This window comes from Oncorhynchus mykiss, unplaced genomic scaffold (assembly GCF_013265735.2).
Source record: "Oncorhynchus mykiss isolate Arlee unplaced genomic scaffold, USDA_OmykA_1.1 un_scaffold_120, whole genome shotgun sequence".
NCBI lineage: Eukaryota > Metazoa > Chordata > Actinopteri > Salmoniformes > Salmonidae > Oncorhynchus > Oncorhynchus mykiss.
Genome location: NW_023493661.1, coordinates 1735442 through 1750441, shown reverse-complemented (window position 1 = coordinate 1750441; position 15000 = coordinate 1735442). Strand labels below are relative to the sequence as shown.

General features: G+C 50.6%; 1 protein-coding gene across 1 annotated transcript in view; it reads left to right on the top strand.

Moving 5' to 3' along the window:
* The window catches only part of LOC118947071 (protein kinase C beta type-like), a 90746-nt gene that overhangs the window by 68406 nt on the left and 7340 nt on the right, over positions 1 to 15000 (top strand). The window contains exons 9-10 of the mRNA XM_036972144.1: positions 2336 to 2470; positions 14895 to 15000. The exon at positions 14895 to 15000 is cut by the window's right edge and continues 68 nt beyond it. Of these exons, the coding sequence (XP_036828039.1) occupies positions 2336 to 2470; positions 14895 to 15000 (241 nt within the window). The remainder of the gene's footprint in view (positions 1 to 2335; positions 2471 to 14894) is intronic.

The following is a 15000-nucleotide window of genomic DNA, read 5'->3' as shown; positions in this document are numbered from 1 at the left end:
TGTGTGTATGTGTGGTCAGCCAGCTCTCTTGGTAAGCCTCACTCATTAACACATTTGGCAGGGTAGATAGCACCACTCTGTCTCTCTCCTCCTCTTCTCCTCCATCCCGCTCTCCTCTCCTCTCCTCTCCACCACCTCCTCCTCTCCCCTCTCTCTGTCTCTCTCTCTCCCAACACCACCCCGTCCTCCTCTCCCCTCTCTCTCTCTCTCTCCCAACACCACCCCGTCCTCCTCTCCCCTCTCTCTCTATCTCTCCCTCTCCCCTCTCTCTGTCTCTCTCTCTCCCAACACCACCCCGTCCTCCTCTCCCCTCTCTCTATCTCTCCCCCTCCTCCTCTCCCCTCTCTCTCTATCTCTCCCTCTCCCCTCTCTCTGTCTCTCTCTCTCCCAACACCACCCCGTCCTCCTCTCCCCTCTCTCTGTCTCTCTCTCTCCCAACACCCCCCGTCCTCCTCTCCCCTCTCTCTCTATCTCTCCCCCTCCTCCTCTCCCCTCTCTGTCTCTCTCTCTCCCAACACCACCCCGTCCTCCTCTCCCCTCTCTCTCTATCTCTTCCCCTCCTCCTCTCCCCTCTCTCTATCTCTCCCCCTCCTCCTCTCCCCTCTCTCTGTCTCTCTCTCTCTCCCAACACCACCCCGTCCTCCTCTCCCCTCTCTCTCTATCTCTCCCCCTCCTCCTCTCCCCTCTCTCTATCTCTCTCCCCTCCTCCTCTCCCCTCTCTCTCTATCTCTCCCCCTCCTCCTCTCCCCTCTCTCTCTATCTCTCCCCTCCTCCTCTCCCCTCTCTCTCTATCTCTCCCCCTCCTCCTCTCCCCTCTCTCTCTATCTCTCCCCCTCCTCCTCTCCCCTCGCTCTATCTCTCCCCCTCCTCCTCTCCCCTCTCTCTGTCTCTCTCTCTCCCAACACCACCCCGTCCTCCTCTCCCCTCTCTCTCTATCTCTCCCCCTCCTCCTCTCCCCTCTCTCTATCTCTCCCCCTCCTCCTCTCCCCTTTCTCTCTATCTCTCCCCTCCCCCTCTCCCCTCTCTCCCCTCTCTCTGTCTCTCTCTCTCCCAACACCACCCCCTCCTCCTCTCCCCTCTCTCTATCTCTCCCCCTCCTCCTCTCCCCTCTCTCTGTCTCTCTCTCTCCCAACACCACCCCGTCCTCCTCTCCCCTCTCTCTGTCTCTCTCTCTCCCAACACCACCCCGTCCTCCTCTCCCCTCTCTCTATCTCTCCCCCTCCTCCTCTCCCCTCTCTCTCTATCTCTCCCCCTCCTCCTCTCCCCTCTCTCTGTCTCTCTCTCTCCCAACACCACCCCGTCCTCCTCTCCCCTCTCTCTCTATCTCTCCCCCTCCTCCTCTCCCCTCTCTCCCCTCTCTCTGTCTCTCTCTCTCCCAACACCACCCCGTCCTCCTCTCCCCTCTCTCTCTATCTCTCCCCCTCCTCCTCTCCCCTCTCTCCCCTCTCTCTGTCTCTCTCTCTCCCAACACCACCCCGTCCTCCTCTCCCCTCTCTCTGTCTCTCTCTCTCCCAACACCACCCCGTCCTCCTCTCCCCTCTCTCTGTCTCTCTCTCTCCCAACACCACCCCCTCTCTCTGTCTCTCTCTCTCCCAACACCACCCCCTCCTCCTCTCCCCTCTCTCTCTATCTCTCCCCCTCCTCCTCTCCCCTCTCTCCCCTCTCTCTGTCTCTCTCTCTCCCAACACCACCCCATCCTCCTCTCCCCTCTCTCTGTCTCTCTCTCTACTTTTGTCTCGTCAGTATTCAAGGTCACAGTGAAGCCGTTTCTACAGACACTCACAGAGACGCTGTCTCTAGGGGCAAGATATCACACACACACACACACACACACACACACACAACACACACACAAACTACCTCTAGGGCCAAGCTATCTGAGGAGAGTAGTGTGAAATCTGGAGGAGAGAGGGAGAGAGAGAAAAGTAGAGAGAGAGAGAGAGACAGACAGACAGACAAGGCATGTAACATATCTCTCTCTCTCTCTGTCTCTCTCTGTCTCTCTCTCTCTCTCTCTCTCTCTGTCTCTCTCTCTCTGTCTCTCTCTCTCTTTCTGTCTCTCTCTCTCTGTCTCTCTCTCTCTATCTCTCTGTCTCTCTCTCTGTCTTTCTCTCTATCTCTTTCTCTGTCTCTCTCTTTCTCTCTCTGTCTCTCTCTCTCTCTCTCTCTCTGTCTCTCTCTGTGTCTCTCTCTGTCTCTCTCTCTGTCTCTCTCTCTCTTTCTCTCTCTCCCTCTCGTTATTGAACTGTCTTTTTTTGGACACTGTGGATACCTCCGTGTCCTGTCCCGCTCTGATGACGTCATTAATAATGTCACTTCCTGTTCCCTGGTACAGAGGGCTAAGATTGGTCCGAGCACCAAGAACACAGAAGGCTCGGCCTCCAAGTTCGACTCCAACGGGAACAGAGACCGCATGAAGCTGTCGGACTTTAACTTCCTGATCGTGTTGGGCAAGGGTAGCTTCGGCAAGGTACAAGAAGGAGTGCTACTACAACTTCCCTCTCATCCTCTCCCTCTCATCCTTTCCCTCTCATCCTCTCCCTCTCATCCTCTCCCTCTCATCCTCTCCCTCTCATCCTCTTTCTCTCATCCTCTCCCTCTCATCCTCTCCCTCTCATCCTCTTCCTCTCATCCTCTTCCTCTCATCCTTTCCCTCTCATCCTCTTCCTCTCATCCTTTCCTTCTCATCCTTTCCTTCTCATCCTTTCCTTCTCATCCTCTTCCTCTCATCCTCTTCCTCTCATCCTTTCCCTCTCATCCTCTTCCTCTCATCCTTTCCCTCTCATCCTTTACCTCTCATCCTCTCCCTCTCATCCTCTCCCTCTCATCCTCTTCCTCTCATCCTTTCCTTCTCATCATTTCCTGCTCATCCTCTCCCTCTCATCCTCTCCCTCTCATCCTCTCCCTCTCATCCTGTGTGTGTGTGTGTGTGTGTGTGTGTGTGTGTGTGTGTGTGTGTGCGTGCGCGCGTGCGTGCGTGTGCTTGTGTCTGAATGAGAATTGGAAAGCAGGTAATCTCTCTGACATGGACACTGATATTCCTTAGAGAGAGAGGGAGAAGGAGGGAGGGAGCGAGCGAGAGATAGAGAGAGACAGGGATGAGGAAGAGAGACAGGGATGAGGAAGAGGTAGAGAGACAGGAAGAAAGATGAGGAAGAGAGACAGGGATGAGGAAGATGAGGAAGAGGTAGAGAAACAGAGAGAAGGGGAGGGATAGAGAGAGAGAGAGATGAGGAAGAGAGACAGGGAGAAAGGGAGGGATATAGAGAGAGAGATGAGGAAGAGGTAGAGAGACAGGGATGAGGAAGAGGAAGAGGAAGAGGTTTTGAGAGAGAGATGAGGAAGAGAGACAGGGATGAGGAAGATGAGGAAGAGGTAGAGAAACAGAGAGAAGGGGAGGGATAGAGAGAGAGAGAGAGAGAGAGATGAGGAAGAGAGACAGGGAGAAAGGGAGGGATATAGAGAGAGAGATGAGGAAGAGAGACAGGGAGAAAGGGAGGGATATAGAGAGAGAGATGAGGAAGAGAGACAGGGAGAAAGGGAGGGATATAGAGAGAAAGATGAGGAAGAGGTAGAGAGACAGGGATGAGGAAGAGGAAGAGGTTTTGAGAGAGAGATGAGGAAGAGAGACAGGAGGACAGCATTGTCTAAGAAGTAGAGTCTAGCTCTGTTCTGTTCTGCTGCCAGCTGTTCCCATGGCAACAGGCATTCAGAGAGATATGGATACTACAGACCTGGTCATTACTGCAGTTGGGAACACACACACACACACAGAGACACACACACACAGAGACACACACAGAGACACCTTTCTTAGTTTCAATGTTGATGTGTAGTTACCCCAAGAAACTCCCTATGGCATGCTTATAGACTCTAAAAGCTGTTATGAACTCCCTATGACATGCTTATAGCTTTCTAAAGCTGTTATGAACTCCCTATGGCATGCTTATAGCTTTCTAAAGCTGTTATGAACTCCCTATGACATGCTTATAGACTCTAAAGCTGTTATGACATGCTTATAGACTCTAAAGCTGTTATGACATGCTTATAGACTCTAAAGCTGTTATGACATGCTTATAGACTCTAAAGCTGTTATGACATGCTTATAGACTCTAAAGCTGTTATGACATGCTTATAGACTCTAAAGCTGTTATGACATGCTTATAGACTCTAAAGCTGTTATGACATGCTTATAGACTCTAAAGCTGTTATGACATGCTTATAGACTCTAAAGCTGTTATGACATGCTTATAGACTCTAAAGCTGTTATGACATGCTTATAGACTCTAAAAGCTGTTATGACATGCTTATAGACTCTAAAAGCTGTTATGAACTCCCTATGGCATGCTTATAGACTCTAAAAGCTGTTATGAACGCCCTATGGCATGCTTATAGACTCTAAAAGCTGTTATGACATGCTTATAGACTCTAAAGCTGTTATGACATGCTTATAGACTCTAAAGCTGTTATGACATGCTTATAGACTCTAAAGCTGTTATGACATGCTTATAGACTCTAAAGCTGTTATGACATGCTTATAGACTCTAAAGCTGTTATGACATGCTTATAGACTCTAAAGCTGTTATGACATGCTTATAGACTCTAAAAGCTGTTATGACATGCTTATAGACTCTAAAAGCTGTTATGAACTCCATATGGCATGCTTATAGACTCTAAAAGCTGTTATGAACTCCCTATGACATGCTTATAGCTTTCTAAAGCTGTTATGAACTCCCTATGGCATGCTTATAGACTCTAAAAGCTGTTATGAACTCCCTATGACATGCTTATAGCTTTCTAAAACTGTTATGAACTCCCTATGACATGCTTATAGCTTTATAAATATGTCATGAACTCCCTATGACATGCTTATAGCTTTCTAAAGCTGTTATGAACTCCCTATGGCATGCTTATAGCTTTATAAAGCTGTTATGAACTCCCTATGGCATGCTTATAGCTTTCTAAAACTGTTATGAACTCCCTATGACATGCTTATAGCTTTATAAATATGTTATGAACTCCCTATGGCATGCTTATAGCTTTCTAAAACTGTTATGAACTCCCTATGACATGCTTATAGCTTTCTAAATCTGTTATGAACTCCTCTATGACATCATAGCTTTATAAAGCTGTTATGAACTCCCTATGGCATGCTTATAGCTTTTCCCATATAGAAAGGGATGGAGAGAGAGAAGAGAGAGAAAGGGATGGAGAGAGAAGAGAGAGAAAGGGATGGAGAGATAGAAGAGAGAGAAAGGGATGGAGAGAGGGAAAGGGATGGAGAGAGAAGAGAGAGAAAGGGATGGAGAGAGAAGAGAGAGAAAGGGATGGCGAGAGAGAAGAGAGAAAAAGGGATGGAGAGAGAGAAGAGAGAGAAAGGGATGGAGAGAGAGAAGAGAGAGAAAGGGATGGAGAGAGAGAAGAGAGAGAAAGGGATGGAGAGAGAGAAGAGAGAGAAAGGGATGGAGAGAGAGAAGAGAGAGAAAGGGATGGAGAGAGAGAAGAGAGAGAAAGGGATGGAGAGAGAGAAGAGACAGAAAGGGATGGAGAGAGAGAAGAGGGAAAGGGATGGAGAGAGAGAAGAGAGAGAAAGGGATGGAGAGAGAGAAGAGAGAGAAAGGGATGGAGAGAGAGAAGAGAGAGAAAGGGATGGAGAGAGAGAAGAGAGAGAAAGGAATGGGGAGAGAGAAGAGAGAGAAAGGGATGGAGAGAGAAGAGAGAGAAAGGGATGGAGAGAGAGAAGAGAGAGAAAGGGATGAGAGAGAGAAGAGAGAGAAAGGGATGGAGAGAAAAGAGAGGGAAAGGGATGGAGAGAGAGGAGAGAGAGGGATGGAGAGAAAGTGATGGAGAGAGAGAAAGGAGAGAGGGAAAGGGATGGAGAGAGAGAGAGGAGAGAGGGAAAAGGATGGAGAGAGAGAGAGAGAGGAGAGAGAAAGGGATGGAGAGAGAGGAGAGAGAAAGGGATGGAGAGAGAGGAGAGAGAAAGGGATGGAGAGAGAGGAGAGAGAAAGGGATGGAGAGAGAGGAGAGAGAAGGGGATGGAGAGAGAAAGGTATGGGGAGAGAGACAGGGATGGAGAGAGAGAAAGGCATGAATAGAGTGTGATAGAGGAGGTCTTGGAACAGATGGTGTCCTCTCTGCATTTACATAGTTACACTGTCACCTTATGGACACACACACACACACACACACACACACACAGTGAAATATAAGGTTTCCTCCAGGGTCCTTCTCGGTTCCAAGAGGTTTGTGTCTGACCTTGGAGGGGAAAGTCTGAGCAGAACCACACAGTTCCGTGGCTGAGTTGTCATGGCCACGATGTGTTCTTGGCCTCGGTCCATCGCCACGGAAACAGAACCCGATGACGATCAGTGTGAATCTTCCATCCCTGTGTGTGTGTGTGTTTGTCCTAGAGGTGTGATTGTGAACAGATGTTTCCCCAGATTTCTTGATTATAGAGAATATGTTTCTGAATTGCTTGACTGCTGCCAATCTCTCTCTCCCTTCCCCTCTCCCTCCCCTCCTCTCCCTCTCCCTCTTCTCTCTCCCCCTAGCCCTCTCCCTCCCCTTCTCCCCCTCTGCCCCTCCTCCCTCCTCTCTCTCCCCCTCTCCCTCTCCCCCTCCTCCCTCCTCTCTCTCCCCCTCTCCCTCTCCCCTTCCTCCCTCCTCCCTCTCCCCCTCCTCCCTCCCCCTCCTCTCTCTCTCCCCTTCCCTCCCCTTCTCCCCCTCCCACTCTCTCTCCCCCTCTCTCTCTCCCTCTCCCTCACCCCTCCTCCCTCCCCCTCTACCTCCTCTCTTCCCCTCCCTCCCCTTCTCTCGCTCCCCTTATCCCCCTCTCCCTCTTTCTCTCCCTCCTCTCTCCCCCTCTCCCTCCTCCCTCTCTAAAGATGTCTACCTCCTCCCTCTCTAGGTGATGCTAGCAGAACATAAGGACAGAGAGGAGCTGTACGCCGTAAAGATGTCTCCCTCCTCTCTCTCTAGGTGATGCTAGCAGAACATAAGGACAGAGAGGAGCTGTACGCCGTAAAGATGTCTCCCTCCTCTCTCTCTAGGTGATGCTAGCAGAACATAAGGACAGAGAGGAGCTGTACGCCGTAAAGATGTCTCCCTCCTCTCTCTCTAGGTGATGCTAGCTGAACATAAGGACAGAGAGGAGCTGTACGCCGTAAAGATGTCTCCCTCCTCTCTCTCTAGGTGATGCTAGCAGAACATAAGGACAGAGAGGAGCTGTACGCCGTAAAGATGTCTCCCTCCTCTCTCTCTCTAGGTGATGCTAGCAGAACATAAGGACAGAGAGGAGCTGTACGCCGTAAAGATGTCTCCCTCCTCTCTCTCTCTAGGTGATGCTAGCAGAACATAAGGACAGAGAGGAGCTGTACGCCGTAAAGATGTCTCCCTCCTCTCCATCTCTCTCTAGGTGATGCTAGCAGAACATAAGGACAGAGAGGAGCTGTACGCCGTAAAGATGTCTCCCTCCTCTCTCTCTCTCTAGGTGATGCTAGCAGAACATAAGGACAGAGAGGAGCTGTACGCCGTAAAGATGTCTCCCTCCTCTCTCTCTAGGTGATGCTAGCAGAACATAAGGACAGAGAGGAGCTGTACGCCGTAAAGATGTCTCCCTCCTCTCTCTCTCTCTAGGTGATGCTAGCAGAACACAAGGACAGAGAGGAGCTGTACGCCGTAAAGATGTCTCCCTCCTCTCTGCCCCTCTCCCTCCTCCCTCTCTAAAGATGTCTCCCTCCTCTCTCTCTCTAGGTGATGCTAGCAGAACATAAGGACAGAGAGGAGCTGTTCGCCATAAAGATGTCTCCCTCCTCTCTCTCTAGGTGATGCTAGCAGAACATAAGGACAGAGAGGAGCTGTACGCCGTAAAGATGTCTCCCTCCTCCCTCTCTAAAGATGTCTACCTCCTCTCTCTCTAGGTGATGCTAGCAGAACATAAGGACAGAGAGGCGCTGTACGCCGTAAAGATGTCTCCCTCCTCTCTCTCTAGGTGAAGCTAGCAGAACATAAGGACAGAGACGCGCTGTACGCCGTAAAGATGTCTCCCTCTTCTCTCCCCCTCTCCCTCCTCCCTCTCTAAAGATGTCTCCCTCCTCTCTCTCTAGGTGATGCTAGCAGAACATAAGGACAGAGAGGCGCTGTACGCCGTAAAGATGTCTCCCTCCTCTCTCCCCCTCTCCCTCCTCCCTCTCTAAAGATGTCTACCTCCTCTCTCTCTAGGTGATGCTAGCAGAACATAAGGACAGAGAGGAGCTGTACGCCGTAAAGATGTCTCCCTCCTCTCCATCTCTCTCTAGGTGATGCTAGCAGAACATAAGGACAGAGAGGAGCTGTACGCCGTAAAGATGTCTCCCTCCTCTCTCTCTCTAGGTGATGCTAGCAGAACATAAGGACAGAGAGGCGCTGTACGCCGTAAAGATGTCTCCCTCCTCTCTCCCCCTCTCCCTCCTCCCTCTCTAAAGATGTCTCCCTCCTCTCTCTCTAGGTGATGCTAGCAGAACATAAGGACAGAGAGGCGCTGTACGCCGTAAAGATGTCTCCCTCCTCTCTCTCTAGGTGATGCTAGCAGAACATAAGGACAGAGAGGTGCTGTACGCCGTAAAGATGTCTCCCTCCTCTCTCTCTAGGTGATGCTAGCAGAACATAAGGACAGAGAGGAGCTGTACGCCGTAAAGATGTCTCCCTCCTCTCTCCCCCTCTCCCTCTCCCTCTCTAAAGATGTCTCCCTCCTCTCTCTCTAGGTGATGCTAGCAGAACATAAGGACAGAGAGGCGCTGTACGCCGTAAAGATGTCTCCCTCCTCTCTCTCTAGGTGATGCTAGCAGAACATAAGGACAGAGAGGAGCTGTACGCCGTAAAGATGTCTCCCTCCTCTCTCTCTAGGTGATGCTAGCAGAAAATAAGGACAGAGAGGCGCTGTACGCCGTAAAGATGTCTCCCTCCTCTCTCTCTAGGTGATGCTAGCAGAACATAAGGACAGAGAGGAGCTGTACGCCGTAAAGATGTCTCCCTCCTCTCTCTCTAGGTGATGCTAGCAGAACATAAGGACAGAGAGGAGCTGTACGCCGTAAAGATGTCTCCCTCCTCTCTCTCTAGGTGATGCTAGCAGAACATAAGGACAGTGAGGAGCTGTACGCCGTAAAGATGTCTCCCTCCTCTCTCTCTCTAGGTGATGCTAGCAGAACAAAAGGACAGAGAGGAGCTGTACGCCGTAAAGATGTCTCCCTCCTCTCTCTCTAGGTGATGCTAGCAGAACATAAGGACAGAGAGGAGCTGTACGCCGTAAAGATGTCTCCCTCCTCTCTCTCTAGGTGATGCTAGCAGAACATAAGGACAGTGAGGAGCTGTACGCCGTAAAGATGTCTCCCTCCTCTCTCTCTCTAGGTGATGCTAGCAGAACATAAGGACAGAGAGGAGCTGTACGCCGTAAAGATGTCTCCCTCCTCTCTCTCTCTCTAGGTGATGCTAGCAGAACATAAGGACAGAGAGGAGCTGTACGCCGTAAAGATGTCTCCCTCCTCTCTCTCTAGGTGATGCTAGCAGAACATAAGGACAGAGAGGAGCTGTACGCCGTAAAGATGTCTCCCTCCTCTCTCTCTAGGTGATGCTAGCAGAACATAAGGACAGAGAGGAGCTGTACGCCGTAAAGATGTCTCCCTCCTCTCTCTCTAGGTGATGCTAGCAGAACATAAGGACAGAGAGGAGCTGTACGCCGTAAAGATGTCTCCCTCCTCTCTCTCTAGGTGATGCTAGCAGAACATAAGGACAGAGAGGAGCTGTACGCCGTAAAGATGTCTTCCTCCTCTCTCTCTCTAGGTGATGCTAGCAGAACATAAGGACAGAGAGGAGCTGTACGCCGTAAAGATGTCTCCCTCCTCTCTCTCTCTAGGTGATGCTTGCAGAACATAAGGACAGAGAGGAGCTGTACGCCGTAAAGATGTCTCCCTCCTCTCTCTCTAGGTGATGCTAGCAGAACATAAGGACAGAGAGGAGCTGTACGCCGTAAAGATGTCTCCCTCCTCTCTCTCTAGGTGATGCTAGCAGAACATAAGGACAGAGAGGAGCTGTACGCCGTAAAGATGTCTCCCTCCTCTCTCTCTCAAGGTGATGCTAGCAGAACATAAGGACAGAGAGGAGCTGTACGCCGTAAAGATGTCTCCCTCCTCTCTCTCTAGGTGATGCTAGCAGAACATAAGGACAGAGAGGAGCTGTACGCCGTAAAGATGTCTCCCTCCTCTCTCTCTCTAGGTGATGCTAGCAGAACATAAGGACAGAGAGGAGCTGTACGCCGTAAAGATGTCTCCCTCCTCTCTCTCTCTAGGTGATGCTAGCAGAACATAAGGACAGAGAGGAGCTGTACGCCGTAAAGATGTCTCCCTCCTCTCTCTCTCTAGGTGATGCTAGCAGAACATAAGGACAGAGAGGAGCTGTACGCCGTAAAGATGTCTCCCTCCTCTCTCTCTCTAGGTGATGCTAGCAGAACATAAGGACAGAGAGGAGCTGTACGCCGTAAAGATGTCTCCCTCCTCTCTCTCTCTAGGTGATGCTAGCAGAACATAAGGACAGAGAGGAGCTGTACGCCGTAAAGATGTCTCCCTCCTCTCTCTCTCTAGGTGATGCTAGCAGAACATAAGGACAGAGAGGCACTGTACGCCGTAAAGATGTCTCCCTCCTCTCTCTCTCTAGGTGATGCTAGCAGAACATAAGGACAGAGAGGAGCTGTACGCCGTAAAGATGTCTCCCTCCTCTCTCTCTCTCTAGGTGATGCTAGCAGAACATAAGGACAGAGAGGAGCTGTACGCCGTAAAGATGTCTCCCTCCTCTCTCTCTCTAGGTGATGCTAGCAGAACATAAGGACAGAGAGGAGCTGTACGCTGTAAAGATGTCTCCCTCCTCTCTCTCTAGGTGATGCTAGCAGAACATAAGGACAGAGAGGAGCTGTACGCCGTAAAGATGTCTCCCTCCTCTCTCTCTAGGTGATGCTAGCAGAACATAAGGACAGAGAGGAGCTGTACGCTGTAAAGATGTCTCCCTCCTCTCTCTCTAGGTGATGCTAGCTGAACATAAGGACAGAGAGGAGCTGTACGCCGTAAAGATGTCTCCCTCCTCTCTCTCTAGGTGATGCTAGCAGAACATAAGGACAGAGAGGAGCTGTACGCCGTAAAGATGTCTCCCTCCTCTCTCTCTCTAGGTGATGCTAGCAGAACATAAGGACAGAGAGGAGCTGTACGCCGTAAAGATGTCTCCCTCCTCTCTCTCTAGGTGATGCTAGCAGAACATAAGGACAGAGAGGCGCTGTACGCTGTAAAGATGTCTCCCTCCTCTCTCTCTAGGTGATGCTAGCAGAACATAAGGACAGAGAGGAGCTGTACGCCGTAAAGATGTCTCCCTCCTCTCTCTCTAGGTGATGCTAGCAGAACATAAGGACAGAGAGGAGCTGTACGCCGTAAAGATGTCTCCCTCCTCTCTCTCTAGGTGATGCTAGCAGAACATAAGGACAGAGAGGAGCTGTACGCCGTAAAGATGTCTCCCTCCTCTCTCTCTAGGTGATGCTAGCAGAACATAAGGACAGAGAGGAGCTGTACGCCGTAAAGATGTCTCCCTCCTCTCTCTCTGGGTGATGCTAGCAGAACACAAGGACAGAGAGGTGCTGTACGCCGTAAAGATGTCTCCCTCCTCTCTCTCTCTAGGTGATGCTAGCAGAACATAAGGACAGAGAGGAGCTGTACGCTGTAAAGATGTCTCCCTCCTCTCTCTCTAGGTGATGCTAGCAGAACATAAGGACAGAGAGGCGCTGTACGCCGTAAAGATGTCTCCCTCCTCTCTCTCTCTCTCTAGGTGATGCTAGCAGAACATAAGGACAGAGAGGAGCTGTACGCCGTAAAGATGTCTCCCTCCTCTCTCTCTAGGTGATGCTAGCAGAACATAAGGACAGAGAGGAGCTGTACGCCGTAAAGATGTCTCCCTCCTCTCTCTCTAGGTGATGTTAGCAGAACATAAGGACAGAGAGGAGCTGTACGCTGTAAAGATGTCTCCCTCCTCTCTCTCTAGGTGATGCTAGCAGAACATAAGGACAGAGAGGAGCTGTACGCCGTAAAGATGTCTCCCTCCTCTCTCTCTCTAGGTGATGCTAGCAGAACATAAGGACAGACAGGCGCTGTACGCCGTAAAGATGTCTCCCTCCTCTCTCTCTAGGTGATGTTAGCAGAACATAAGGACAGAGAGGAGCTGTACGCCGTAAAGATGTCTCCCTCCTCTCCATCTCTCTCTAGGTGATGCTAGCAGAACATAAGGACAGAGAGGAGCTGTACGCCGTAAAGATGTCTCCCTCCTCTCTCTCTAGGTGATGCTAGCAGAACATAAGGACAGAGAGGAGCTGTACGCTGTAAAGATGTCTCCCTCCTCTCTCTCTAGGTGATGCTAGCAGAACATAAGGACAGAGAGGAGCTGTACGCCGTAAAGATGTCTCCCTCCTCTCTCTCTAGGTGATGCTAGCAGAACATAAGGACAGAGAGGAGCTGTACGCCGTAAAGATGTCTCCCTCCTCTCTCCCCCTCTCCCTCCTCCCTCTCTAAAGATGTCTCCCTCCTCTCTCTCTAGGTGATGCTAGCAGAACATAAGGACAGAGAGGAGCTGTACGCCGTAAAGATGTCTCCCTCCTCTCTCTCTCTAGGTGATGCTAGCAGAACATAAGGACAGAGAGGAGCTGTACGCCGTAAAGATGTCTCCCTCCTCTCTCTCTCTAGGTGATGCTAGCAGAACATAAGAACAGAGAGGCGCTGTACGCCGTAAAGATGTCTCCCTCCTCTCCATCTCTCTCTAGGTGATGCTAGCAGAACATAAGGACAGAGAGGAGCTGTACGCCGTAAAGATGTCTCCCTCCTCTCTCTCTAGGTGATGCTAGCAGAACATAAGGACAGAGAGGAGCTGTACGCCGTAAAGATGTCTCCCTCCTCTCTCTCTAGGTGATGCTAGCAGAACATAAGGACAGAGAGGAGCTGTACGCCGTAAAGATGTCTCCCTCCTCTCTCTCTCTAGGTGATGCTAGCAGAACATAAGGACAGAGAGGAGCTGTACGCCGTAAAGATGTCTCCCTCCTCTCTCTCTCTAGGTGATGCTAGCAGAACATAAGGACAGAGAGGAGCTGTACGCCGTAAAGATGTCTCCCTCCTCTCTCTCTCTAGGTGATGCTAGCAGAACATAAGGACAGAGAGGAGCTGTACGCTGTAAAGATGTCTCCCTCCTCTCTCTCTCTAGGTGATGCTAGCAGAACATAAGGACAGAGAGGAGCTGTACGCCGTAAAGATGTCTCCCTCCTCTCTCTCTAGGTGATGCTAGCAGAACATAAGGACAGAGAGGAGCTGTACGCCGTAAAGATGTCTCCCTCCTCTCTCTCTAGGTGATGTTAGCAGAACATAAGGACAGAGAGGAGCTGTACGCTGTAAAGATGTCTCCCTCCTCTCTCTCTAGGTGATGCTAGCAGAACATAAGGACAGAGAGGAGCTGTACGCTGTAAAGATGTCTCCCTCCTCTCTCTCTAGGTGATGCTAGCAGAACATAAGGACAGAGAGGAGCTGTACGCCGTAAAGATGTCTCCCTCCTCTCTCTCTCTAGGTGATGCTAGCAGAACATAAGGACAGAGAGGAGCTGTACGCTGTAAAGATGTCTCCCTCCTCTCTCTCTCTAGGTGATGCTAGCAGAACATAAGGACAGAGAGGAGCTGTACGCCGTAAAGATGTCTCCCTCCTCTCTCTCTAGGTGATGCTAGCAGAACATAAGGACAGAGAGGAGCTGTACGCCGTAAAGATGTCTCCCTCCTCTCTCTCTAGGTGATGTTAGCAGAACATAAGGACAGAGAGGAGCTGTACGCCGTAAAGATGTCTCCCTCCTCTCCATCTCTCTCTAGGTGATGCTAGCAGAACATAAGGACAGAGAGGAGCTGTACGCCGTAAAGATGTCTCCCTCCTCTCTCTCTAGGTGATGCTAGCAGAACATAAGGACAGAGAGGAGCTGTACGCTGTAAAGATGTCTCCCTCCTCTCTCTCTAGGTGATGCTAGCAGAACATAAGGACAGAGAGGAGCTGTACGCCGTAAAGATGTCTCCCTCCTCTCTCTCTAGGTGATGCTAGCAGAACATAAGGACAGAGAGGAGCTGTACGCCGTAAAGATGTCTCCCTCCTCTCTCCCCCTCTCCCTCCTCCCTCTCTAAAGATGTCTCCCTCCTCTCTCTCTAGGTGATGCTAGCAGAACATAAGGACAGAGAGGAGCTGTACGCCGTAAAGATGTCTCCCTCCTCTCTCTCTCTAGGTGATGCTAGCAGAACATAAGGACAGAGAGGAGCTGTACGCCGTAAAGATGTCTCCCTCCTCTCTCTCTCTAGGTGATGCTAGCAGAACATAAGAACAGAGAGGCGCTGTACGCCGTAAAGATGTCTCCCTCCTCTCCATCTCTCTCTAGGTGATGCTAGCAGAACATAAGGACAGAGAGGAGCTGTACGCCGTAAAGATGTCTCCCTCCTCTCTCTCTAGGTGATGCTAGCAGAACATAAGGACAGAGAGGAGCTGTACGCCGTAAAGATGTCTCCCTCCTCTCTCTCTAGGTGATGCTAGCAGAACATAAGGACAGAGAGGAGCTGTACGCCGTAAATATGTCTCCCTCCTCTCTCTCTCTAGGTGATGCTAGCAGAACATAAGGACAGAGAGGAGCTGTACGCCGTAAAGATGTCTCCCTCCTCTCTCTCTCTAGGTGATGCTAGCAGAACATAAGGACAGAGAGGAGCTGTACGCCGTAAAGATGTCTCCCTCCTCTCTCTCTCTAGGTGATGCTAGCAGAACATAAGGACAGAGAGGAGCTGTACGCTGTAAAGATGTCTCCCTCCTCTCTCTCTCTAGGTGATGCTAGCAGAACATAAGGACAGAGAGGAGCTGTACGCCGTAAAGATCCTGAAGAAGGACGTGGTGATTCAGGATGATGATGTGGAGTGCACCATGGTGGAGA